Below are 27,393 nucleotides of genomic sequence, written 5' to 3' on the forward strand. Positions count from 1 at the left end.
CTATGGACTACTATGATTGACAGCATTGCAGTCCTGTAGCTTATTTAATGCTCCATCTTTTTGTTAAAATTAAAATTTTGCTTATGTTGTAAATATGTTTGTCCTTATTATTCGTCAATAAATAAATGGCATTACCGGATATATTGCTTTCTTTGTCGTTATTGATATATTATATATCCTAAAACATAGCTCAAGTCGTGACTCAATTATCGAGATGGAAATTATAATATAAGTCATGGTGTATCAACTGATTTCAAGCAAGAAGCGCGGAACAATCCCAAGTTGTTATGATGTGATGTATTACTTTTGTTCTATCAGCGAACCAAAATGACGCAAAATATCAACTTGTTTATATATATATGTTTGTCTTTCTAAACTATCAGATTGTTTGGAAGGTAAGATCGACATCAAATGTAGTTTTTGGAGCCAAAACATATCTTTCATATTTTCATAATGGTAAAATTAAAATGGTCTATTATTTGAATGAACTTTAAAAATCTGAAAGTGTTTACAGCTTATTGAGGAAATGAACCAAACTTCTTTAGAATTTCTTGAAGCTGGAAAAGTAGACTTGCTGTTATCTAGTGAACTTTGTTGAAGTCGAATGGCGTAAAAACTCGTGACCTTCCTTTATGCTCACAAAAGTTACCAAAATTATAGATAAGCGGCAAGAATTTTGAGTGATGAACCAATGTTAACTTGAGTCTGTTTCACGCCAATCTTTTTCCTCCGTATCGGGTTACCTAACAATATTTCATTTTGTCATTAAGAATAGTGATCCGCTATTAGTAGCATCATTACAGGTTTTGTATTAAAACAAATCAAAACTGATTGCTCTTGCTTAAACTCTGTATAGGTTTCACCTCCCAATGTATTTGGAAGACTGTTTAGCCTGTTGTCCGTGTAATGTAATCATCAGTGATTGAATCTTCGAAATATTCAGTTTGATGTGTGCAAGATTAATCCTTTCATTCAGAAGAGAATGTTTATTTTCTCGTATGCTTGTGTACTTCAGATTATTATCTTGAATATTTTCAACATTTGACAGTTATTCAGTCAAGATATATTCCTCTAAAGCTAAAAAAAAAACGTTCCATATAAGCATGGCTTCATCGTTCGAAATCTGTTTGTGTTCCTGGTTTGAAAACTTATGTCAAAAAGGAAAAAACAACAAAACGTACTTGAAAACTCATTTATTAATCTTCCCGGCTTGGGTTGCCATCGATGTCCGCAGTTTACATTTTGAACATATGTATCATTTTGAAAAATAAAAACTGATGCTACAGTATAAAACTTGAAATGAATAAGCCATGCAGATGATATTTACTCAGCAATTGTAAATCATAGCCACTTTTATTAGTATCACATCAGTTTCCTGATCTTCCAAATCCATTGTATATTCATGAACAAATGACATCGACGTTTTGACCTGTACACAAGTCTTTGTAAACATTGCAGAAGTACGAATAATGCGAGTTCTTCAGTCTTTCAATGAATTTGTCCTGTAGTAAACCTATATCACTAGCACTACTACATGACCCGAAGTGAACGTTGGTGTCAGGTGGTCCGGACAGGGAAACTGAAGCTGTGAACAAACCATTCATTGCATGTAATACACGATATTTGTCAAAATTCTGAGCATTTAAATGTAACGCATACCATTCTAGTCGTATTTCAAAATTGAATTCACGAATTTATGACTGAAATGGTCTTGTTTTTAGGAATATTTAATATATTTCCCGTTTTATGTCATATATTTCAGTTATCACAAGACAAACCGATGTTGAGATTACTTTACATCTTACCTCCACAGCCTGGAAGTTTAGCACTCGGTTTCCATTCACCGCTTGCTCCGCAGACATACCATTGATTGGCATCAATACCTGGATAGACGTCATGGTTGATATCACAAAATACCATGCAGTATTGCCCAAAGTCGCTCTTCCAACCGTTACAAACCTTTGCACCACCAGATGGAACGTTCAGGGTCGGACATGGATGTGCTACAAAGTTAACATCGAGTGTATTTGTAAGATTAGGTCATTATACATGATAATTACATTTGCATTTTTCTATTGTTTCCTCTTCGTGTTTGTGTTGTGTGTGTGTGTAAGGGTGTGTGTGTGTGTGTGTGTGTGTGTGTGTGTGTGTGTGTGTGTGTGTGTGTGTGTGTGTGAGTGTGTGTGTGTGTGTATGTGTGTGTGTGTGTGTGTGTGTGTGTGTGTTTGTGTGTGTGTGTGTGTGTGAGGGTGTGTGTGTGTGTGTGTTAAATTCAAATTACTATTGTAAGTTGTTGATTATAAAAAAAAATGTATTGATTTTCATATCATTTACGAAACTTGTTATTCATATATTTGAGTGAAAAATGTTTTGTAACTAATTTACTTACGTCGGATTGTAATATTAAATATGCATTCTGTGCTCAGACCATTCGTTCTTTTGAGTGCTGAGTACTGCACCGTAAAGTCTCCCCAATGGAAACTCCAGTGGTTAATTGGGTAGTTATTCGTCACCTTTAGGTCTGTTCCCATGGGATCCGTAAATATTGGAATAGACCAGTTAATGCTGACAGTGGGTTTAGACACAAAAAGGTTCATGTTGGTAGGGCAGTCCGTCATGACTGGTGGTTGTATGTCTGAGGAAGGTACAAAAGTAAATTATTATCTACATCTACAACATAAAATACTAAAATGACATTAACAATCAAATTGTATACAGATTTGGAAATATGTAAATGAGGATCGAAATGGAGATTCCGTATGTACTATCTATGCTACTGAAGTGACAAATATATAGATGAAATAAATAACATACAGGAATTCCAATTTCAGAATGCAGTTAAAGGTAATTTGTATAATGAGATACGCATCGCTACGCACAGCACAAACGATATGCTTTGTCATATCCTTAGTAATTGAATATAGGATATAGATGTTTATTAGTTTGTTTTGTACCTTGTTCACAATTGATTCCGCTCCAGCCTGGTAAACACTGGCAGACATAGCTATCCAAACCATCCACACATGTTCCTCCATTTTGACAGGGGTTACTAAGACAGGTGTGAGCGTCTGTAAAATAGCTTGTGATATTATCCTATTATATATGTTCATCGAACAATAGACTTTTTCGTGGTATTTGGTATAACTTTGACAAATATCTAAAACCCAAAAAGGAATCATATCACCTGTACCTAAACTACCTTAACTATTCCAAATCGGTGATAATTCATACCGAAAATTGGCGAAATCTACCAAGGGTTCCTGGAGTCACTTGCCACACTCACACTCCATGGTCAAACTTGACTTTATTATATCTTGAAGTTACACCGCTTTTTTATACGTTGCCCATAGTCATCTGCCTAAGTGTGCAATTCAGAAGTAAAGTAATTAACATTATATTTTGTGATACTCGAATATTTTCGTAAACATTGTAAACAAATCAGTATCACTTTTCAACCTGTATACTTACAAATGCAGCGTGGCATGTACCCTGTCCATCTACCATACTTGTTGCATGTCCTCACGCTCGTCCCTTGTGTCATGTTGTACAAAGGTGAGCACGTGTAGGTAACAGTATCACTGTAGTCAAACGAGTCGCCGTGCCTTTGTCCATTTGTTAGACGTCCAGGGTCTCCACAAGTAACCTCTAGTATAGTAAAAAGTGTACACTTTACGGTTTGAATAGATACATGGACCGATGGTGAAAATGATTAAAAATAAAAATAATTAGGAAGGTGACAGAGTACCGCAAATGTATGAATCCTGAACAAACATACATGTATACGTGTTCGACCGTTATATGAACAGAAATGAAAATATATGATTTTTTTTAAAAAGTCACAAAAGACTTATTCATTTAATACATTGTACATTTTTAAACAAGTGAACCCCTTACCAACAGTGAAGTCAAGGATTGATAATCACTTGGGTGTAAAATGTACCACCTTCTTTTGTCAGTTTACCTATTTTAATTTCGTTAATATCAACTCGTTTACTCTTTGAACAGGTAGACACGCCAAACCATTAAAACCCTCGAGTCAGTTAAATGCTGATCAAACGCAAACTTTTCCGTCAATTATCAAACATTTTTATAGGAAGCCATGTTTCAATTTTGCATTGCCATATCCAAGACATGTCTTCCGTTTTTTAATGTCGTTGTAATAGTTCAATAAGTGAGACCGTTGACATATGCATAAAATGTAAGGTCGATGCTCACTTCCTGTTTTGGTTTATGTTTCTTATGAAGCTAATAAACTGGCCGGTATGTGCTGTTGTGGTTTTATTTGTGGTCACCCTGTATTTTTAGCTCCCACAAAGAAGGCAAGATCACCACGGCTATTTACGGCGCGATAAACCAAGCAAAAGGACTTTAAAATATATATATATATATCTTCAGGTGATACATTACATGTACACTGTACGTTACGAAAAATGAGTGTAATTGAAGATATATATATATATTGTTTGTCATGTTAAGTGATTAATTTTCTCTGTATATACGATACACAAAGTTTTTATCGTTTTAAATATATTTTAACAAAAAATGCATCACATCTGTGTTGAGAAATTTACTTTTTTGTCTACCTGCTTGTATCATGGGGTGCAGTCATGAATGAAGGCTTACTATTGTACTTATTAAAACGAACTACTTGCTTTCGCCACAGCATCTTCCTCTCCATCCATTCGGACACCTGCATGACCATGTACCCATCGTACCGCCGTTATAACAAATTGTGTTACAGTCTCGATAGTCGAACCCCATATCATTCGAAGCGCAATCTTCGAAGGTTTGACATTGCAGTGTTGTATGAAGGTACACCATTCGTTCCCGCCTTTGAGATCCGCCTCCACATTTTGCAGTACACTGACTCCAACTCTGCCAGGAATTAAAGCTACAATGACATAGACTCCACGTGGATGATCTTCCTCCTAGCACCAGCTCTATTGTCAAACATGACAGGATTAATATCTGTAAACAATCATAATGATTTTAATTTCATCCCACGTAAAAATGCCCTGTAAATTGATACTGTCATGTCTTCCTTCCAATCCTTCCAACAACGGGGCCGTGACTATTTATCACTGGTTAAGTTTACATGAGGTATGTTAACTTCTTTTAAATTATTTGTAAACAGTAATCTGTTCGAAAAGATATTTTTGTGTGTCGATGAAGAAGCACGACAAATGGACCGTCTGAGAATTGATTAAAAAAAAACAACAAAAAGCGAAATTCCAGCATGTGTTATCAATGAAGGATTTAATTGTTTATGCTGTTCATTTATCCTTTTCTAAATCTATTGAAGTGTTGATATGTTAAAGGGTTCATGAGATATATTGTACACAACTTGTTTAATTAAAAAAAGTGGTCAACAGTTAGTGACCTTTGACCTTTACTAATGACAACCGAAATTTAATTAGTCATAGGCCTTGATTGTTTTTTTTTTTTTTTTTTTGTATGGAAATGAAATCTTTTCATAGGTCAATGAGATAAAAATCCTTTCCGAAGCGGGGACATATGACAGATTAAGCCAGAAATCGGAGCGTAAATACTTTCTTGTTAATCTGTTTTACCAAACGTACCTACAATTTTGATATCACAATCTAACATTTTCCATTTCGTTACGATGAAATATGCCTTACCTGTGTGATCTTCATAGTACAAACATGTATACTCTTATTCGGAACTTGCTGACAACGAGTCTATTCACCTCTTATCGGTAACACTATTTTATTCCATACCGTCAACCAATGAAATTTACGGCTGATAATGAAGGCGTGGTTGTTTCGTGACTGAAAACATAAATAGGAACTTGTACAACGATTTTAACACACAGGACAGAGGTTGATACAGGTGAGTAGGATATATTCTTTACAAGAATACAATACATTTTATTTTTTCTTCTTATCGATTAACTAATAATTTCTTTGTTGAAAGAAAACCGATAAGATATTAAAATCAGACGCATGTTATTAAGAACAGGATTAAATATATGCCCCAAATCATATGTACGTGGTAAATAGTTTTCAAACATTTTCTTTCTTCATGCTTTTAAATTACAGACTAATTGTAAAGTACTGGAAAAGGAGGATGAAAGACAACGCACTACTTTGTGTTGTCCTTGCATTGATGTTGCCGGACCAGAGTATATGTTGGGGATCATCAAAAAAAACATCAAGTGAGACTCTGGTAAAGTTTAATCCTACTTTCTCTTTCACATCGTTCAATACATATAATTTGTTTATATTCTCCTCGTATTCATACTGTAACATATAATATTTACTTTTGAAGTATTACCTTAAAAACAAGCAGGAAATATAAATGTTTGTTGAAACAATTCAAACTTACAGTTAACATTTATCATTGCCTAGGAATATCAGTTTTTTCATAGACTGACGTATTTTGTGATGTACCAATGCGATATGAATATTACATATTACGTATGTTTGACAAAATTCAAATTCAATTGTATTTTTACTTTTCATATCTGATATACGCGAACAATTATGTCTATTTTTATGAAGAGCTTGAGAGATCTTCCTTCGCTGTCAAAACCCTGTAATACAGCTGATGTTACAGTCAGTAGGACAGACTGTTTGAATAGAGGACAGGCAGTAGTGAACCATGGTTACAACTGCAACTTGGTTGGTGAATATGGAAATGTGACTGGTGTTATTACATGTAGGAATGGCGCCTGGATTGCTCTTCCAAGTGGTACATTTTCATCTGTTGTATACCCTAGAATATGTATTTGTTTGTTAATTTATTGTATGTAATTATATGTTTATAATTACTAAAAGTGGAAATGAATTTTCGGTATAACATAATGTATCCCCTATACAACAAATGTGTTACTAAATTTCCTTGACCAAGGAGATAATCTTAAAAGTGTCTAATTCAAATATGAGAAATGAAAAATAAAGCAAATACGATGAGCTAAAATTTTACATTTTTAATGGTGTAAATGTAATTCATATACATTAAAAAAATTATTCAACAACTAACATTTCCATGACTGAAATACATGCAAATGCTATTTTAACTATCCACTCATATTTTTACAATTAAAATGTTAAACATTTAAGAGGCAAGCATTCTGAACTCCCAAATCTTTGGTTCTAGCATCTCCAATGAAGCTCAGAATAACGAAACAATTGTATGATGTATTTATTATTGGTCATATGCTACTAAATAGAATTACAAAATGCCTTTCCTATGAATGTCGTTTGTTAAACAAGGAAATGAAGTGAAATTGTCAAATAAATGTTAGGAAAATACATCTATTGACTTTTAAAGGATCTTTACGGTTAAAAAGACAAGCGGCAAATCCAAAAGGTCCTCGACAACCTGGTGACCTAATGTTACAAACAGCAGGTGTAGGTGCTTCAATCGGTGCTACATTCGGACCCGTTGGCATGGCTGTAGGGGCGGTGGTAGGGGCAGTAGGTGGATTAATTTGTGAGATATTCTGTCATCATTGTAAGTACTGATTATTTCTTGACTTTCAAAGAAACGGTTTAAGTTTGGTATCTACATGCATGGATTTTTTTCGCATTGAAATGTTTTTGATATTTCATATGAAGTGCCTGCTTTTGCATCAGCAAAATATCTATATGTTATTTTTAAAGGATTACGTATATCGCCTGAAATGGATTACAGCTTTGTTGCTAGTAGTATATATGCTACCAGATAATTTAGTTTTTATCTTGTTAAAATGAGTTAGTTAACAGTAATCAGAGGTTCAAAAATTCATTTTCTTAACTTCTTATTTTCTTGTTATCAATATAGCTGACCCACCGCCTCCGAACCAACCACCTACCATACATTGGGCAATTCCAAACAAAAAAATCTACCATGCGGAGTCAGGACATGTGTATGCTGTTGCCATATGGCCCAAACCTAGTGCTACAGATCCCGAGGATGGCACAGTGAGGTAAGATTACAAGACAGTATTTTTTTAAGAAAATGTTTCATGCTATAGAGAATCTAACTGATATGATTTCAATTTCGTGTGATTGAAATTGAATCACTGATTAAATAACAGGGAATAGATCGCAACGAGCTTCATGATTCTTGTATGAAATGAAAAGGTATGATACAGTTTATGTCTCACTGTTCAGTTGAACATAGGCACAGAATAGGATTAACATCCAAGAACGTATTCGTAAATATAATATGAAAAAATATACAAATGCCAAGGTTGTTATTTTCTCCAGATATTCTATTTTTATTCAGGCATAATTATCAAAACATGAAAAATAGCTGTCCTTTATCTGCGTTTTTTTCACTTTTGTCAGATTGATAAACTGATAAAGAATAATAAAGCTTTCCAATTTTTCCAAACAATTTATCGTAATTGATTGTAAAGCATAGTAATCAAAAGGATGATAATTAATACAGAAGTGCATTAAAAAAATCTAACCTCCCTTGATACAATTCAAGTGGACTATTATTTATTTAATACGAGTCTATCATTCAAAAGAAAATACGCATACTGAGAGTGAAGACAGTACCGTATTGTTCTCATTTGAGAACGTATCATTACTCACTTGAATTGACCGAGATATGCATGAAAAGTGTCTTTGATAAAGCAAGAGATATTAACTTTCTGGAACCTGCTCATCTTGCAAACCTTTCTTTTCTTCACGTTTTTGCCTTCGTTTCACAGAATGAGATCGGATCCTTATTTCTTATTTGTCGGTATTTGTATGTTTGGGTTTTTAAATATATCGCGCTTGTTTGTGTTAAATTAGATTTAATATATATAATTTATAAGATATGTTGGATTTCTTAGGGTTGAACTGGTGTTGGGCAGTGAATCTGGCAGTAGGTTTAGTCGTGGAAGTAATACCATCATATACCAAGCAAAAGATAGCGGAGGACTGATTGATTCCAAATACTACACTTTCAAAGTTGAAGGTATTACCAATTTATCCCCACAATTGAATATTCTTTTACTAGTTTCACCCATTACTCTAATAAACATTAAAATAATACGTATTATTTCAGTGACCACATGTAAAGCACCATTGGCAAGGCCAAGCCATGGTCTTGTGCAATGTGAAAATCCTGAGAGAATAGCAGGATCTAACTGCTCATATAGTTGTTTTGAGGGATTTCGATTGAATGGTGATGCAATAAGAAGATGTGAGGAAAATGGTTCTTTCTCTGGACACGATGCACAGTGCAAAGGTAAAGCCGTTGGATGGAATGATACCGTTTGACAATAATCTCACCATGCCAATATATCTCATAAATGAAATTACATGAATCAGTGCGTTTCTTTCTCTTTTTTCATTTCCTACATAGTATACCTAGTGTGTTTTATAAATGACCACATGTTTTCTGTAATTAATTAGCCGTAACCTGTTCAAGAACAGCTCCAAACATACACCCAGGTCATGGAAATGTCACATGTACAGACACAGTGTTTGAGTATAATACTGTTTGTGCCACCCGTTGTGACAAGGGATACAGTCTACCGTCCGACAGATTCCAAATGACAAAGTGTAATAGCCACGGCACTTGGTCAGCCGCATTACCATCTTGTCAAGGCAAGTATCCGTAACGTTTTAACCTTTCAGCTTCAGAAATTACGCCGTTATGGCACATCGTTTAAGAACATTTCATGTAAGAGCTATATTAATAATACGTCTATTTAAAGTCCAGATTATGTACAAAGCCACTGACAAGACGATTTAATTTTCTGTAAACAAACCATAAAAATGACTGCGGGAATGGAACAGTGCTCGCATTACTTTCTTTATATCATATACAAACATGTTTACATGTAATTGAATACTATCTATATATATAAAATTAAAAGACTGGAAAACACGATGAACTGTAAAACATAAGCGCTTTGATTTCTTCTTCAGATGTTTTACATATATGTATATATATATGTGTGTGTGTAGTTATGAATTGGTGGATATGGTGGTGCAACTATAACTGCTATCCTCTTAACTTTTAACACATTTCCATTATAGATGCCGAGCCCCCGGAAATAAAAGACTGTCCAACTAGTATCAATACCTATGCAGAAAGAGGACAAAGTTTTGCCATTGTAACGTGGAACACTCCAACTGGCATTGACAATTCTGGTGGAAACGTAACTATACAACAAACGGTCGGGGAGGTCGCCGGAAGTCGATTCGATGTCGGCTTTCACGAAATTCGATATCTAGCGACAGATTTGACGGGAAATAAATCTCCGGACTGTATATTTTTTGTCATCGTCGAAAGTACGTTATGTAAACAAATACGTTTTCTTAAATATAATTCCTAAAACCACTACTTTTCGATATTGTAGATGGGATGGTGCGACCTTCCTGGACTGACTCTATTTCACTGTGGTTATCAATGTCTCAAAGCCGAAATTAAGCTTAACACAAATTCATTTTACCTTAACTTTACATAGAATATTCTTTGATTCCCATCAAGATGTAATACGAAATATTCATCAATGAACAATTAACTTTATTTTTCTTACTTTCCATTAAGACTATTTTGAATCAGCTGTTGCGGCGATATATCATTACATTAAGACCCACATAAAAGAATACATTACATGTAATACTCACAACATCAGATCAGCATGGATCAATAAAATAAAGTAAACCCCTCTCCCCAGTCTGTTGAGCTTTATTTCACAATCTTTCCACACAGCTGTTGTTCTTCAAGGGAAGCGGAATAAATGCAAATAATGTTTTAAAAACTACGTAAGAAGATCAACGAAATCGACATATTTGTAACAATAGACGATATATGTTTCGTATCACCTTAAATATTAATTTGGTGAATTTAATCGATAAGCATATTTCACGACAAACTGTGTAAATTGGTTCCAAAGCTACTGCTACTTTATTTGGAAGACATAGCTCAATTACATTTTTATTCAAGTATATATATTATATTAGTTTTCTATATTAATAATATTTAACCAAACACGGCGTTCAGGAATCTGCCAAGAACTGTCAACAATCTTTTGTTTGACTTGTAGAGCAAAATATGTCATGTTGATAATAATACATTAAAAGACTATATGTTGTTTATGTGCATGTTTAAGTATGATACTGCTTTAAAAAACATTAAACATGAACTATAAAACGACTGGTGTATTACAGAGCTGCTTTGTGACCCCCCTGCCATAGTGGATCCATTCATGAAACTAACGTGTCCAGATGGATTTATATACGGGTCAAGCTGTAGCCTGTCATGTAAGGGGAGCTACCCTCTAATAGGAAATGACAAGATGTACTGTGACAGGAATTCTACCAACTCGAAGTTCACGTACTGGAACTGGGGAAGCGGCCCAAAACCTTACTGTAAACGTATGTTGGATCGAAAAATCTCTTTGCATATAATTGTTATATACTTGCGTAGCATTAAATGTAGTTGATATTGATACAAAATAAAGCCATTTTACTTTGAAACAAAAATGCGTTTGTAAAGAAAAGCCTGTGATATGCATGTACTAACATGTAAATTGTATTAAACTTTATTTACATTGCATATTTTTTTCTCTTCATTTATGTTATCAGAGACATTTTTAGATTTTGTTGCCTATGTGATTTTAGAAAACAATTGTCCATCGCTGGTCCCTCCCGTCCATGGAGCTCTAACCTGTGACAAGTGGGCTTACGGAACACAATGCATGCTCCACTGTAACGAGCATTACGATATTCCGGCGGCAGCAGGCGGAGGAAGTGTCGCTAGATTTACTGGGCAATTCACTTGCTCCACCAGTTCTGGAAAATGGAGTCCTGTGGAATCCGTTCCTGGGTGCTCAGGTATTTTCGTTTATCATTACATATTGTAGATAAAACTTCAATTGCAAATTTGTTTTGTTATGAGAAATAACAAGCACAACCGACATGTCATCATAAGCACAATCCAAACTCAAATCCAATAAACCTAGGGCAAAAGAAGGATTTACAAGAGGACTCCTGAAAAGTTACAATGAGAAGAAAATAAAAATAGCAATACATGTATTTTGGGTTTTAATTTTTCAACATAAAATCCACTTTAAGTTTTAATGTGAATGGACAAAGTAGTTTAATGGCGTAATTTTGAACAAATGGCCATTGTCATTAACATTCCTATGTATTTCATTAATTTTCTAGTGAAGCGGGATCCGGTGAATTTCGTCTTACCGTCTGAAATGTATTATTATTCTGGCACTTGTGATAACAAAACAACACAGGACACTATCAAGGCACACTTCATTAAAGAGATACAAGCATTACAATTAGATCCAGGATGGCAAGGAATTTGTCCTAATACGCAAGACTGTAATGTCCAGAATGTGGATATAAGTTGTGGTACCGTTCGCAGGCGGCGTGGTAGTCTATACATCAGACGAAGACGTCAGACCCAACAGGCGTCCATTCTTCTAACATTTGATATCAATCTTCAGTGGAGAGCACTCGGGAATTCGAGTTTGGACAACTATCAACGCTTTGACAATCTTTCAAAAATCCTTGGGTCTTTCATCGAGGAAAAAGCCAGACTTGGAAAATTGGATGTTCAAAATGTCTCCTTAGATACAGCATCCCTACAGTTCGGCCAACTCGGAATACAATGCGAGCCCGGAAGGTATCCACGTATTTCAACAGTTTCATGTGGTAAGCATTTATTAAAAGCCGCATCAGGAATATTTTTATTCTGAAATGTCACGATAAAATTAAGTTCTAATGATATTTCTCAACCGTTTCATCACAGTACTGGTGTGGAAAATTGTATGATATTTTGTTTATTCACATAAAAAACGTTCTCAGTGTACCAGTCGACGCATGGACAAAACGAAAGCTGGTCAAAATAATTTAGAAAGCAGGTATTGTATTATTGGAGTTTCATCTTCTAACTTGTATGAAGTGACACATATGATTAAACTGGTGGCAGTATCGGTCTAACGAAAGTACAGAACTGTCCTCATTTATATGTAAGACGTGTAAGTGTCTTATCTGTCGTAGCATCCTGTCCATTGGGATCCACATATGTCCCTGCAGCTAGAAAGTGTTCCCTCTGTCCTAAAGGCATGTACCGCGAAGACGACGCAGATGTGACTTGTTTGCCGTGCCCTACCGGAATGTCGACTCACGCAAACGGAACAGTCAACTCCACCGATTGTCGCCGTAAGTAACATCATCTTTATCTTTCATTTTTTGGACTATCCAGTCTATTTAATCCCCTTCATATCCGATCCATAATTAACTTATTAATCAAAATCTTTGATTTAACCGCGAACAATATTATCACTAACCGTATCTTTTGGTTACAACACAAATAGTTTGTTCTACCATGTAAGTAACTGGTGTTGTGTATGTTTTTAATTACAGCAATTTGCAAGAAAGGGCATTATTCTCTTGACGGAGTAGAACCATGTACCCCATGTTCTCGAATGGAATATGGGCCCATCACTATGGCAACTAAATGTGTAAAATGTGGAAAGGCCATGATGACAAATTCCTCTGCAAGTACGGAAGCTTCAGACTGCTTAGGTTTGTTTGACATTTCTTTGGTACAATTTAGGCAATCAATTTACATTCGACAAGGATAGATTCGGTGAAGCATGTCAATTTTTTTTATGAATTTGCATTTGTTATGTAAAAATAACATTTATTGGACTATGAAAACTATATGAATAAATATTACCTACAATAATGATACATAGAATGTATTTATCCTAGAAATTAAATATTGATTTAAATCAACTCAGTATGATGTTCATATAATTCTACAAATGTTAAAAGAGCAATTTTACCAGGAAAGGGCATTGGTAAGAATTATCAAATGATGATGACATCAAGAACCGAATGTGTATATTTGAAGTTGACAAATATTACATCTGAATATAATCGGGTCACATAATTGTAATACCATTGATTGATAAATATGTCATTAACTGGTGACAGAGCAGTTGATGCTGTGACAGAATTAAAACATAATCGTTGTTTGTTTATTGATGACGTATAAACTACCTACCAACCTGGTATGTGATCAATTGTATATCTGTACTGTAATTATGTCTCAAATTATCTACGGTTTAAAAGAGACGTTTTACCTTCCTAACTCATCTATTGCATCTTCCTTATTTCACTTCTGTTCAATCCTTTGTCCAAATAAAACATCGAGACATAAACTTTTGTAAATACTATGTTCGATATCATGACGGAACATTAATCAGTAGAAAGCTTCACACTATTAGCAATGTGGTAGCAAACTGAAATGCAGTTTTACTCCAGTATACAAAAATGCAATGAGATTATCACAAGGTGCTTGTATCACATAGATGAAACTAAATATCAAACTTCCGCTCCTGCATGGATATTTCTTTTAAACAATTCCTTTTGAAATCGTTCCAGTAATATCATATCAAACAAACTAATATAAGGTTCTATACTATTCATCACAATCGAAACTCTAGTTTGAACTAGAAATTGTTTATCAAATGTCATGGGCTAGGGACATTAATTTTTACTTTTTATAATAACAATCAAATGACTTCATAATGTCTGAAGTCTGTTATCGATGTGTATTTAGAAAACATAATTTGATTAATTTTAACAGAATTATTCTTTTTTTCTTTTAGCTTTTGATGTTGCTATCCATGGTGGAACTTCCTTAACAACAGTGGGTAGAGTTTCAAACAATATTGTGAGTTTCACATTAACATCATGGGTTAAAATATCAAAATTCGACGACACCATCTTACAGCTATCTGTGAAAAAAGGAGCACAAGAAATACTTATTGAAATTGGGCAACGAATCAACGTGTCCTTACACAGGTGACTTGAAATTTCATTATTTAATTTGAGGCGTTAGATAACACATTCGTTAATAGGATTTCTCTTTTACTCCACCGCCGTCAAAACTGGAATATCAAAACGTTAATACCTTTTTTTTCCAATGATAGTTCTCTACAATCCAGTGGTGATCTGTTAGAAAAGGGAACATGGCAGCATGTAGCTGTTGTATGGGATGCCACATCAACTACATTGAAGTTTTATGTTCAGGGTACTGAACAGTTCTCTGCACATGTAACGTCAGTAGCTACAGGGATGACAACAACACCGGCAGGATCAGATTTGTCTCTATCGTGTAAAGGTCCTTCGTCCTCAGGTTAGTTTTATAGTTCGTGTACATCTACTTACAGATAATTTCCTTTTCCGTTCTACTTTAACTGGGTTTTATTCTGACTCGTTTACGTGGACGATTAAGTATTAACATAATTAGATTAAACAATTGTTATCGAGTTATTTCAGTTTTAGATTTTGTGATGATGCATCATGAAGGAGGTTCTTCAGGAGAATTGACACTTTAAGTATATAAAAGATTAAACATTCCTTTACAGTTGCACACTTTTCCGGCCTTCTGCTGAAAGCGTCAGTTTTATCAAATACCAACATAAAGACACTAGCAACAACCTGCTACACCAATGAAAGTGGTGATTTCGACATGGCAAATGTCTTAGAGACACGGGTTGACGGACTGGACCTCGTTACACCGAGTACCTGTGACGGTAGGTATACTCATAGTTGGTATTCTGCATTTATGTACATACATTTGTAAATAGCAAGCGACCTTTATTGTCACTCAAACCAAAGTTACATAATTTATTGTGACAACGCAGGACTCCGTTTTTGCTGTAATCTCGTTTGCTGTTTAAACTTACATAGCGCACAAAATATAATTATCCTGTATAAAACTCCGTTTTACAGCATTTTCGTCAACGATATAGTTTCTTTAGTTAATTAAGAATCGTTCATTGTTTTACCAATTCTTTTGACAATGGTAGGTAATATCTTGTAATGTTTCTTTTATCTATAAGGGACAATTAATATATTCCACACTAACATACAGTTAATTTCTTTTTTTAAATATACAAAACCGCAAAACTTTGGGTATTAAATGAATATATTGAGTTGTTTCCCTAGATCGGTGACTTTCTTCGATTACCCAACACATTGCCTTGTCTTGGTGACGCATATTAGTTTAAAACAAAAAGGTGAACACAAATCGTGAGGAGTTGTTTTATATATGGGGTGATGTAGGTGTATTTTATATACAACCTCACTGTTTTCTGACATGATCAATTCGTTCTGTTCCACATTCAGAAGATGTATCTATTTAACAACTTTAAGGGAAATTTAAAGTGAAGGAGTTTTGTCTGCTGCTCCTTTTGATCTTCGTGAGCCTTTGATTATACCAGTAACTTTCTTTTGTTCCACAGGTTTAGGGCGTGACCCCTGTAACCTGATCTTTGCACAAGGTCTATTTATGACTGCGTATGACCAAGTGTTTATTTACGTTTATTATAAATGTTTTATTTCTTAACATGGTGATTGAATTTCTTCCTCTTTAACGTCACTCATCTACTTTTACGCATTAAGAGACCCCCTCCTGCGTTAATTTCCATGTTTAAAGAACTATCGTTATATTTATGTGCATAGGCTGTAATGTGTAATTTCAAATACTATATAATATTTTAAATCAATATCATTTTTCAGCAAAAGACAATTGCCGTCCAGATCCTTGCAATGGTCATAAGTGTGTCGATGGATCAAACACTTTCATCTGTCATTGTACCGGTGGATATACTGGAAGTACATGTCAAATTCCCCCAGACTTTTGTAAGAACCACAAGTGTGAACATGGCGCCACTTGCAACAACATGCAGACCAATTACACCTGTTCATGTATGACTGGGTTCAAGGGACAGTTCTGCGAATCAAAAATAGGTATTCACAATACGGTAATGATTAGTTGTACTTCAAAGCGACTTTGTTCCGACAGCTTGCATATTTTTGAAATGAAAAATAATTTTATTCCCTGTAATTAATAAGGTTAACAAATCAAATTTTCCAGTCGATGGCAGATTTGGTCATTGGGGAGAATGGTCGACATGTTCAAAGTCATGCGCAGGAGGTATGATGGTAAGAAAGCGTGAGTGTGATAGTCCTGCCCCGGATCCCGAAGGGAAACCATGCTCAGGCCAGGCAACGGAGACGGGATCATGTAAGCCAAATCCATGCCCAGGTAAGAATTAATTTAACCTTCTTCACAGTGATTCGAAAGTAAGGGCAATGCGTGTAAAGACGATTTTTAAAAAACAATTTCCATCACCATAAAGTAATATTCATTTGGTGTGTCCAAGATGGTATGTATTACTAAATTTAAGACGGAAAATAATTACTTAATGAAGTACCAAAAATCCATACACTATATGCAAAAATCTTGAATGATTATAAACACGACCACTTCAATGTTTTTATCATAATATGAATAGTACCATAAGGGGTAAATCAAAGGACAAATTAACTCAGCTGGGTGAAAATTGGTCAGAAATCATGAAAATGTACTTCCACAGTGTGTCCACACACGCCGCGCTCCTATGGAACTAAGATGTCATGCAATAGGTCAAGCGACATGATAACTTGTAGTGCGAGTTGTCGAGACGGTATGTGGTTTACTCCTGGATTTACACCCCTTGATGTGTACAAATGTGGAAAAGAGACAGCGTACCAGTGGAATGGCAAACCTCCTTCCTGTTCACGCAAGTAACAATAGTTTAATTCAAAAGACTGAGCGTTTCTTATCTAAGATATAGCCTATAGAAAATCGCACTATAATAAGATATTTACGTCTTTCAATAATGACATCGATATGTTGAAAACCCTAATTCGCATATTTCTTTTATGAGAATACATTATACAATTAAGTAATGTCCCCATCTGCTTTTTAGATTATTTCGGAAAGTACCATATCTTAAGTGTGATGCTATGGAATTTAGTCGTTTTTCATGTTTTTTTTTTTTTTTTTTTTAATTAAATGACCTTCATGACGGCGTAATAAAAATACTAATACAATGACACTAGATAAGAAAGAGTTCGGACTTTGAAATTGTATAAACGGAGATTTACATAACATCACATTACATTTAAGTACACAATTAGATTACTTATAGCGAGTTGAAGAAACAACACTTCCGGCAATTTTAATTTGTTTCTCGATATCACTTTTTCGGACAGCTGGCATCCATTCGTGAATAGAGAATATCCCTTTATATTCTATCAATTCAGTACAAGTAAATGTTGAATTGCTGTACATAGGTGTGTACAGTCCAGAGTTGTTGGAAACTTCCACTACAATACAATACAGTTCGTCTACGCCATGTCGGGAGCCAGAGAAGATCAAAGACGCACTTATACAGAAGACAAAGAGTAATCTTCAATGTTCTCAAAACCAGACATGTGAGATAAGTGTTAATATTGAAGGTAATTTTTGTGTTTTATATTAAGGTTTTAAGCCATACCTGCTTATTTAGTAATGAATTAAAAAATAAATTTCTTTGAGTAAGCCTCAATCTCTATATAAAATCGACACTTTTTGTCTTTTCGTACCATTAGGAGGAAATTCAATTGAATATTCCAGCAATCTTATTCATCATGAAATCGTAATTAGGAAAATTTGTTTTGATGTTTTTCTATAATATATCATTTTCATATGTCAGCACATTTGATTTATTCTTGTCATTTATTTGAAAGTACATGAAAATGGTCATTCCTATTCACAAAGAGCCGTTGTCATAGTGATCTCATTGAGAAATATTCTATTTCGTTTTGTGATATGAAGTTGGGCGTGTTTTGTACCACTCAGTCTGCTTGTTGGTTCAAATTTGTTGTATACATTGCTCACTTGAATCGATTAAGGTCTCTAGTAGTGTCGTCAATGAAGAAGAAGACGCTTATTCTTCCGGAACACATACTCTAATTCTCCTTGCAGTGTTTCATCAGTCTCCGTGCAAATACTTTTTGTTCATGTTTGTCCTAATTTATTTAATATTAGTTTGGATTATGATTATGATGACATGTTGGTATTTCCTTGTTCTTGTTGTTTTTTAATACATGTATATAATTCGAAAAAATAGCATTTGGATAATGTTTTATGACAGAAAAGATTAATAAAATGCGAGTTTTCTTTTTATAATTCATTAGGTTGTTCCGGTGATCGAACTAAGCGTTCTCTTAGTGGTGTGAAAGCAATCATTACCCTCCAGGTACCACTTGTAAAGGGAGATAATCTGAATATGGAAAACTTTGTACAGACAAATGCAGGTGAATTTTTATACAAATATGTATAACAGCAGTTGACATTCGAGTAATAACCTGCATGAATATCGGAGAGGTACAATCAAAGTGCAAATATGTGGAAATATTTTAAAAATATTTCTTAACTTACCCATAATATCGGCTTTAAGTTAGTTTAGTTATACTTAATCATAATTAAAACTACTTTAGACATATCTTTCGTCCTTCACAAACCCTTACATGTACTTAACTCGACCTTCGAACGAAATTTATGATTGGGAAGTCAGAAACAAAACAGTGTCCTCTTGTGAAGGGACACATCAGTATATTGGAGAATTTTATTGCATTGAATCTATAAACAACACTACATATCACTCTTATATTTATAAACTAGTACTGCTTCTTTGTAATGATACACAACTTAATCCAGGTCGTAATCTTGACATTGTAATATCTCACCTCAATGTCAGATCTCTTAGAAATAAACTTGATATTATTGAGGCTGAATTACATGATAGTGACATATTATGCCTAACAGAAACACATCTTACCCCTAATATTCTTGATTCAGAGATCACACTTAATTCATTCTCCCACAGTATACATAGACTTGATAGAAGTACAATACCAGGAGGAGGAGTCATTATTTACTGTAAAAATACTATACATAGTAAGAGAAGGTTAGATCTTGAAAGCAATGATGTAGAAATGATTTGGAATGAAATTTCATCTAATAACAAAAGAGTATTGTTAGGTTATAACTATAGGCCAGAATCTACTGTAGATTATTGGGATAAGTTAGACCACATTCTGGAATATACTTGTAATACAGGTCTTGATATTATAATTACAGGTGATATTAATGTAAATATGCTAAATATACCCGAGAATCACCACTTAAATAGACTCTTAGTAAAGTATAATTTTGTAAGTTTAATTAATGAACCAACACGGATTACTGAGACAACTGCCACTGCTATTGATATATTGTTCACTAACAACATCAGTCTAATTAGAAATACTTCGATGAATACTCCAATATGCAGTGATCATTGTATTGTTAACTTCTCTTGTTGTATTTCTGTATTCAAAAAGAAATCATATATGAAGAAAATACTAGTTTATGATAGAGCAGATTTTGATAAGATGAATAGAGCGATTGATAGTGTTGATTGAGTATTACTGATAGAAAATCATAATTGTGAGGAATTTAATAGTATTTTAACAGAAACCATTATCAAACAAACAAAAATTATGTGTACCATGTAAACTTATAACGGTCCGACCTAATGATAAACCCTGGATGAGAAATAATATCAAACTCGAGAAATAGAATACATGCAAAAGCTAAATCTAGTAATTTTGCTACAGACTGGGCTAACTTTAGACAAATTAGAAATGAGGTAGAGGATCTTGGTAGGGAAGCTAAAAATTTTTTTTATCAAATTAGATGAATCTCTTCAAGACAATTCTATTTCTGCTAACAAGTCGTGGAAAATTGCTAAGTCAATAATGAACTCTAATAATGTTTCTACCTCTTTACCACCTCTATATGTAAATGATCAGTATGTCCATCATCCATTTGATAAGGCCGAGAGTCTAAATAATTATTTCATTTCGATTTCAACAACATCTGAAAATCTGGATCCTCTACCTCAACCTGATAATAACTCCCCTTTTAAACTAGAAAATATTACCATTTCTGAGCAGGGCATCAAAGATCAACTTCTCTTACTTAACGACAAAAGAACTCCTGGTCCTGACAATATGATACCTAAAATAATAAAAAGATTAACCCCCTCATTAGTACGCCCTCTTACTCTTCTATGTAATAAAACTTTTGAAACAGGCACTATACCAGCATCTTGGAAATCAGCTGATGTTAATGCTACTTATAAAGGGAAAGGCTCTGAAAATGATGTATCTAATTATAGGCCCATATCTATCACATCTTGTTTTAGTAAAATTATTGAAAAAGTAGTTTTTAAATATATGTTTAATTACCTAAAAGATTGTGAAGTAATTACTAAGCATCAATCAGGCTTTTTACCAAAAGACTCTACTGTAAATCAAGTATTGGAAATATATATGGAACTATTATAAGTAATTTGGATAAAAATAATGAAATTAGATTTGTATTTTGTGATGTTAGCAAAGCGTTCGATAGAGTTTGGCATGAACGCCTAATTTTAAAATTAGAATCATATGGTATAAGTGGTAATGTTTTGAATTGGTTTAAAAACTATTTGTCTGATAGGAAGCAAAGGGTACTAACTGAGGGTTTTCATTCAACATTTAAACATGTTAAAGCTGGTGTCCCTCAAGGCTCAGTTCTCGGTCCATTTTTATTTTTGGTTTATATTAATGACATAACTGACTGCATCACAAGCAAGTTTAAGCTGTTTGCTGATGATACATCAATTTTTGAAGTGATTGAAAATAATTCTGGTGAAATTGCACAGAAATTAACCTATGACTTAAGCAATCTAAATAGTTTAATCCTCAGAAAACAGAATCTTTACTTTTCTCAAGAAAAAGGGAACAAATTAATCCTGATATACTGTTTGCAAGTGATTCAGTCAGCTCTGTCAAGATTCATAAACATTTAGGTTTAACTTTTAGTAGTGATGGTAAATGGTCTCACCATATCACTAATATATACAATAAAGTCCACAAGAGGATAAATATTCTTAGAATGCTTAAACACAAAGTAGACAGGAAAAGCCTAACAACTATATACACTGCCTTTATTAGACCAATTTTAGAGTATGGGGATGTCATCTGGGATAATTGTACAAATCAGGAAAAAAACTTATTAGAATCAGTTCAGTTAGAAGCACTTAGGATAATTACTGGGTTAAGAAGGGGGACATCTCATTATAAACTCTATGCAGAAACTGGAATTGAAACTCTTAGTAATAGGCGAAGCCAACATAAACTTCTTCTTATTTATGAAATTCTGGGAAATGAAACTCCAAGCTACTTACGTAATATTATTTACCCTTTTGTTTATACGGATGAGAATGTAAGATATCCTCTAAGAAATACTCGTTTATTCAATCATCCTGTTTGTAGAACAGAAAGTTACAGAAATAGTTATTTCCCATCAACTCTAAGTGATTTTAATATGCTCCAACCTGACTTAGTAAACATTAATTCAATACAGAAATTTAAGAAAGTTATAAAGCCCAATGTAAATAATCAAACAGATGCCATCAAAACTTTTAAATACACAGGACCTAGAAAATATAATATGTTATAATGCCAGCTTAGAAACAATGCTAGTAACTTAAACTCTGATTTATTTAATGACCATTTGCTTGACACTTCAACATGTATATGTAGTCATGAAACTGAAAATGCTCAGCACTACCTACTTGAATGCCCATTATACACTGACTATAGAAACCGGTTAATTCAAAATATAGCTGAAATAGACATACACCTAGATCATGACCACTTAAACATTGAAACTCTTTTGAATGGTTGTAAGGTATGTAATGCTGACATCAATTTAGCCTTACTTCATATAGTATTTGAGTATTTCCATCTTACTAATAGATTTAACGTATAATTTCTCCATTTAATCTTTCTCCATTTAATTTGTATCTACGGATTACTGAAATAATACCTGATGTATGTAAATCAGCAATATCAAGTGTTTTAATAGCATTTCTGGCTGAAATTAATGAGCATTTGAAAGTATTTTTTGAATATATTCTTTAAATTCATGATTACTACTTATACTTATGTAGCAGTAACTAATTTGTTAACTTATTATATACTTAACTATGTTAAGAGGACCAACTCCAATATAGATGAAAAAAACTGAAATACCATTTTATAAACCTCTCAAACTTAACCATGATCTTACCTATCAACATAGTAAATGCAGAATTGTTGATAAGTTATTATGCATATCCTTGGGTGGATGGTCGAGGTGTTTATACACATGGACTTTATGACCTGAATCCCTGGATTCTTGCATGGTAAATTATCAGTAAACCTGTATTATTTCAACTTATTTATAATCCTATGAAATATAATCTGACATAATGTACTACTTCACGTTCCACAATAAATTGGAGTTTCCTCCCTTTACCGGTTATATCCTAATTTAATATATACAATATTTTACTCACTGGATTTGCTTGCAGATAAATGTAATGTATTTACTTATTAATTCTGGAAAGGACTGATATAGGCTCAGCCTGTTGTCCAATCCGTTTAACATATGGAATGTTAATAAAATTTTGTTGAAATTGAAAAACAAAACAGTGTACCGTTATATTGATTCATTTGACGAACGTATTTTAATGGATTGTAGTGAGTCCCGCCATGTTAAAGTTACTGAAGTCCGTTGCCGACCTGGAGACCTCGGTCCAGCAGCTGAACACCACTAGTGATATTCTGAAGTTTAATGTTGATGGCAATGTGTATGATGTTCTTGCGGTTAGGTCCACAAGCAGTGTCACATGTGAAAAGGGCAAAGTCAGATTGGAGGCATTATGCGGTATGTAATTATAAATTAAGTAGGTCAGATTGGAGGCATTGTTTGGTATGTTATTATAAATTAAGTAGGTCAGATTGAAGGTATTATGTTGCATGTAATTATAAATTAAGTAGGCTAAATTTCAAGGAATATTCCACCTTATATGCAAGCAATACAGTTATGGTAAATATCATGGTAAATGTGGCCACAACACAATATTGTCGTTCATGTATGTGTTCATCAACTGCCGTGGGTAACTACACCATATCATTTCCCAATATAAAAATCTACTTACTTGTGTATATTGTTTAAATATCATACCTACAGTTATGTCATCTTTAATTCAAGCACTTTGCACATTGTATCTTTTGGTTTGGTTGACAGTATATCTAATCAACTTCTATTAGTGCTAAGATGCTCCGATAGGTGTTCTGCTTTTATCGTTTTGTGTCATCAATTATATCTTATGTTGGATATAACGAAACTGCTTTTTTATGTACTCAATTCATTTTGTTACAGATAGAAAACACTCAAAATAGTTTTGCATACGAGTTTCACATAGTCTATTGAGATAATTCATCATATTTGGGTGCCCAATTCCTATTGTAGAATACTGTACAATAAAATTATTCTGAAATGAAATAATTCATCATTTCCATATAATGTCTTAATTCATCGTTAAACATGTCAGTAGTGTAATACCAAACTTGAAATAAAATACCTCCTTTATCTACTTTAAGATACATACTTTTATGTAAGATGTGTACAGATAACCTTCTCTATCACATAGATTTTATCCAGAAACTTCAGTTTCGTCCCGTTTTAATACTCCTTTTATAAATGCATCCGTCAAACGAGTGTCACTTACAGAAACGTTTTTTTCCGAAAAGGTGTGAAATAGCATTTACACATTTTTATCTTAAGTTACGTATCGTTTGCAGTTGACTGCCCGCAGGGCACATACAGCGCAGGCCGAGAAAGTTGTCTCCCCTGTGCGTACGGTACATACCAGGATGAAACGGGTGCCCAATCATGCAAGAAATGTCCCAATGGGATATCAACGGCCTTCATAGGGTCGGTGGCGGAAGCTGATTGTTCAGGTTGCTACCTTGTTATTTTTGTATATGATTCAATAATATATTACTTATAGATATGCAAAGCACATGTTGATATTTACAAGAGAAACATATCATTTGATTATAACACAACTGAATTTACGAACCTACATTACAAGTAAGACATCCCAACAACCTCTTCATTCAGCTATGTATTAACGTAATAGATATTTTGTTGAATGCAGTGTGATCGTGTCTCCGTTACGTTTACACGTAACTCCAATAAAATTGGCAGTATTCAGTACATTCGTGTTAATAACCGGCGATGTGTGATTTGAAAACAACAAATTTGTATTTTAGTCACCGTTCCGATTGAAGACGAGGCAACTACCAACGGTATGTCACATTTAAGTGTTTATTTCATATCAATTATTTAATCAATTTTTAATCAATTTTGATGACGTCAGCTTTGTATACATAATACATTAGCACGGACATAGATTATACTTATATCAAAGCAGTAACATTTTTTCCCAAAAATACTTGTTGATGTATAGGAACACATTATAAAGCTGTACTTTGGAACGATATACAGACATATTTCGTCCAATACAAATGATATTGAATAGAAAATAATAGAACATTAACTAACATATTAGTTTCATACTATTTTATATAACAATGTACTCCAAAATTGGCAAAAATTAACTATTACGATAACAGATAGTTTACAACGCTGAAATGTATTTAATAGTATTCTATCCATGTCTCTTGTATATTGATGAGGATTGTTTTACCTACTTAGATGTTAACTAGAATGTAATGATTCTGTGTTCACCAGATGATGATGGTGATAACAGTTTAGGGATCATCATCGGCTGTTCAGTCGCCGCTGTTGTGCTTTGTGGAATTATTTTAGGAATCGGTATCCGTTATCACCTCAGGTAGGTTTTTCTGAGCGAAAATTACTATAAGCACGAGAGGAGGTTTATACATCTCTCATCGCGTCATATACACATTCAAAGATTGTGAATTAAAATATCAGCGTGTAATGAATTCTAATGTGACCTATTAATGTTTAGTCGTAATAATGACAAAAATGAAAATTAAAGCATGTAAATATTCATATAAAAAAGGAAAACCAATACAAAATTTCCTATAAATATACTATTAGAATACTATTACCACTAAACAAAAGCTTGAGGTTAGGTTCCAAGACTCCGCCACCAAAACGCAGATCTGAAATTTCGGTTTCATTCTTGCAACTGATTAAGTGTAATTAAACACAGGTAATTATACAATTAAATATATTTTTTTATACCCTGGATAAGTGTTGACAGCCTTCATATATGTGCCTCTAAAGATTTTTTTTAAATTAATAAACTTACAATTACATGTCTTAATGCATAAACGAAAACGTAAAACAGCCAAAGAATTTAATTCACTACTAAAACGTTATTAACAAAATTACGTCACTAGTACAACTGAGTGCTGGGGTTTTATTTTCTGACTATTTAATTATTGAAATCATTCTTCAGGTTATGATACTGAATATGAAATTTAATGCATTTAGTACCACATTTATATGCAATCATTTAACTTCCATTTAATTTACAGATCGAAGGCAAGGAATTCAAAAATGGGAAGCTTCGCCAGTATGAATATGGTGCAAAGTGCGAGGCCACCTCAAAATACGTTTCTGACCTGATGAAAAACCTGGAAGTTGAAATTACCGATAGACTGTTGATTGTGATATTTGTTTACAATACAGCTGTGATATCTAGTTTTGTTTGTACTTCTCTAGCATGTTATGTTGATTGAAAAATGCGAGAATTTAATGTGTGAGTAGAACCAATTTAAAAAATAATACGTTGTGTTTAATACTATGTGATTTATATATGTTTATGTATATATGATTGTGATTGTAGTGTATTTTGTTTAAATTTATGTATTGTTTGTATTTGTAGTTTACATACTACGCTTCTACATATTTCTTTTCTGCTGTGTCTGACGTGAAATGCTTGTAGACACATATCAATTTCTTAAATAGTGATTCATATTATGTAAATAATGTGTATTTCCGTCCAAGCGTTCTTCCTTAAATGTTTATAGATGTTGATCGAAGGTTTTACAATAAAAAATCGAAAGTAAACATATTAAACGTGAATTATTATATGGCATACTACACCGTGTCTCTACAGGATAATTACATTGGCTTGCTAGCCCGTTCTCTGCCTTTCCCTGTTTGGAAATGGGTTCCCAACAAGTTAATTAAGATACGTCACTATTCATACTTTTGACACATTGAAAGAAGTACTTATGTATATTTTATGGTAAACAGTAACGTGATAAACAGTAATATATGAAGTGGTAAACAGTCTAACTATCTAACTTTTTTTCGGTTACATTTAACATGGCAAACACTGATATCTAACTTGGTAAGCACTGATACATTACATGTTAAAGATACGTCAACATTGAAAACAAACATGATGAAATATTGATCACATTCATTGGAAGGAATATTGAATTCGATCGGTTTTCTTTTCAGTGTCAAGTTTAATACCAATGCACATGTATAAAAAAAATCTTTAAATATAATTAATATTTGATGTGGACCGCAAAAATGTTTGAATAAATATTGATGTTTGATTGTTTTCTCTTCTTTACTTTTAGTTTTTTACTGATAGGCTCATCAGAATTTTTTGATTTCATAGCTTTATTTGACCGTAGGATTAGCAGATAGTCATAGTGAAAA

The 27,393-nt window shown here is 33.6% G+C and overlaps 2 protein-coding genes across 2 annotated transcripts; one reads left to right on the forward strand and one right to left on the reverse strand.

The window, feature by feature from the left end:
• Positions 1–1,400: 1,400 nt before the first annotated feature.
• On the reverse strand, positions 1,401–5,654 carry LOC132543963 (neurogenic locus notch homolog protein 1-like). The gene is made up of 7 exons (XM_060207521.1): positions 5,640–5,654; positions 4,707–4,968; positions 3,469–3,645; positions 2,955–3,068; positions 2,390–2,635; positions 1,806–2,003; positions 1,401–1,585 (listed from the first exon to the last, which is right to left on the reverse strand). Exons 1-7 carry the CDS (start codon positions 5,652–5,654, stop codon positions 1,401–1,403), a joined length of 1,197 nt encoding a protein of 398 aa, XP_060063504.1.
• Positions 5,655–6,503: 849 nt separating this feature from the next.
• LOC132543964 (uncharacterized) lies at positions 6,504–26,343 on the forward strand. The gene is made up of 23 exons (XM_060207522.1): positions 6,504–6,711; positions 7,294–7,476; positions 7,786–7,930; positions 8,792–8,916; positions 9,007–9,189; positions 9,987–10,241; positions 11,124–11,330; positions 11,577–11,789; positions 12,123–12,623; positions 12,972–13,133; positions 13,338–13,499; positions 14,591–14,786; positions 14,915–15,120; positions 15,353–15,520; positions 16,509–16,739; positions 16,867–17,037; positions 17,369–17,554; positions 18,111–18,275; positions 18,996–19,115; positions 23,416–23,601; positions 24,522–24,680; positions 25,477–25,579; positions 26,253–26,343. Exons 1-23 carry the CDS (start codon positions 6,504–6,506, stop codon positions 26,341–26,343), a joined length of 4,326 nt encoding a protein of 1,441 aa, XP_060063505.1.
• The last annotated feature ends 1,050 nt before the right edge of the window (positions 26,344–27,393 follow it).

This window comes from Ylistrum balloti, unplaced genomic scaffold (assembly GCF_031769215.1).
Source record: "Ylistrum balloti isolate Yb309-2 unplaced genomic scaffold, AGI_CSIRO_Ybal_v1 Utg369772, whole genome shotgun sequence".
Lineage (NCBI taxonomy): Eukaryota > Metazoa > Mollusca > Bivalvia > Pectinida > Pectinidae > Ylistrum > Ylistrum balloti.

Excerpts from the sequence above, each read along its gene's own strand:
- LOC132543963 (XM_060207521.1), bottom strand. Across the intron at positions 3,069-3,468 it reads GTACATGCCACGCTGCATTT|ACGCTCACACCTGTCTTAGT; the intron begins GTAAGTATACAG and ends GCTATTTTACAG. Across the intron at positions 2,004-2,389 it reads ATTTAATATTACAATCCGAC|CACATCCATGTCCGACCCTG; the intron begins GTAAGTAAATTA and ends TTAACTTTGTAG.
- LOC132543964 (XM_060207522.1), top strand. The coding sequence starts at position 6,504 with ATGTCTATTTTTATGAAGAGCTTGAGAGATCTTCCTTCGCTGTCAAAA. Across the intron at positions 10,242-11,123 it reads ATTTTTTGTCATCGTCGAAA|AGCTGCTTTGTGACCCCCCT; the intron begins GTACGTTATGTA and ends GGTGTATTACAG. Across the intron at positions 15,521-16,508 it reads TACACCGAGTACCTGTGACG|CAAAAGACAATTGCCGTCCA; the intron begins GTAGGTATACTC and ends ATCATTTTTCAG.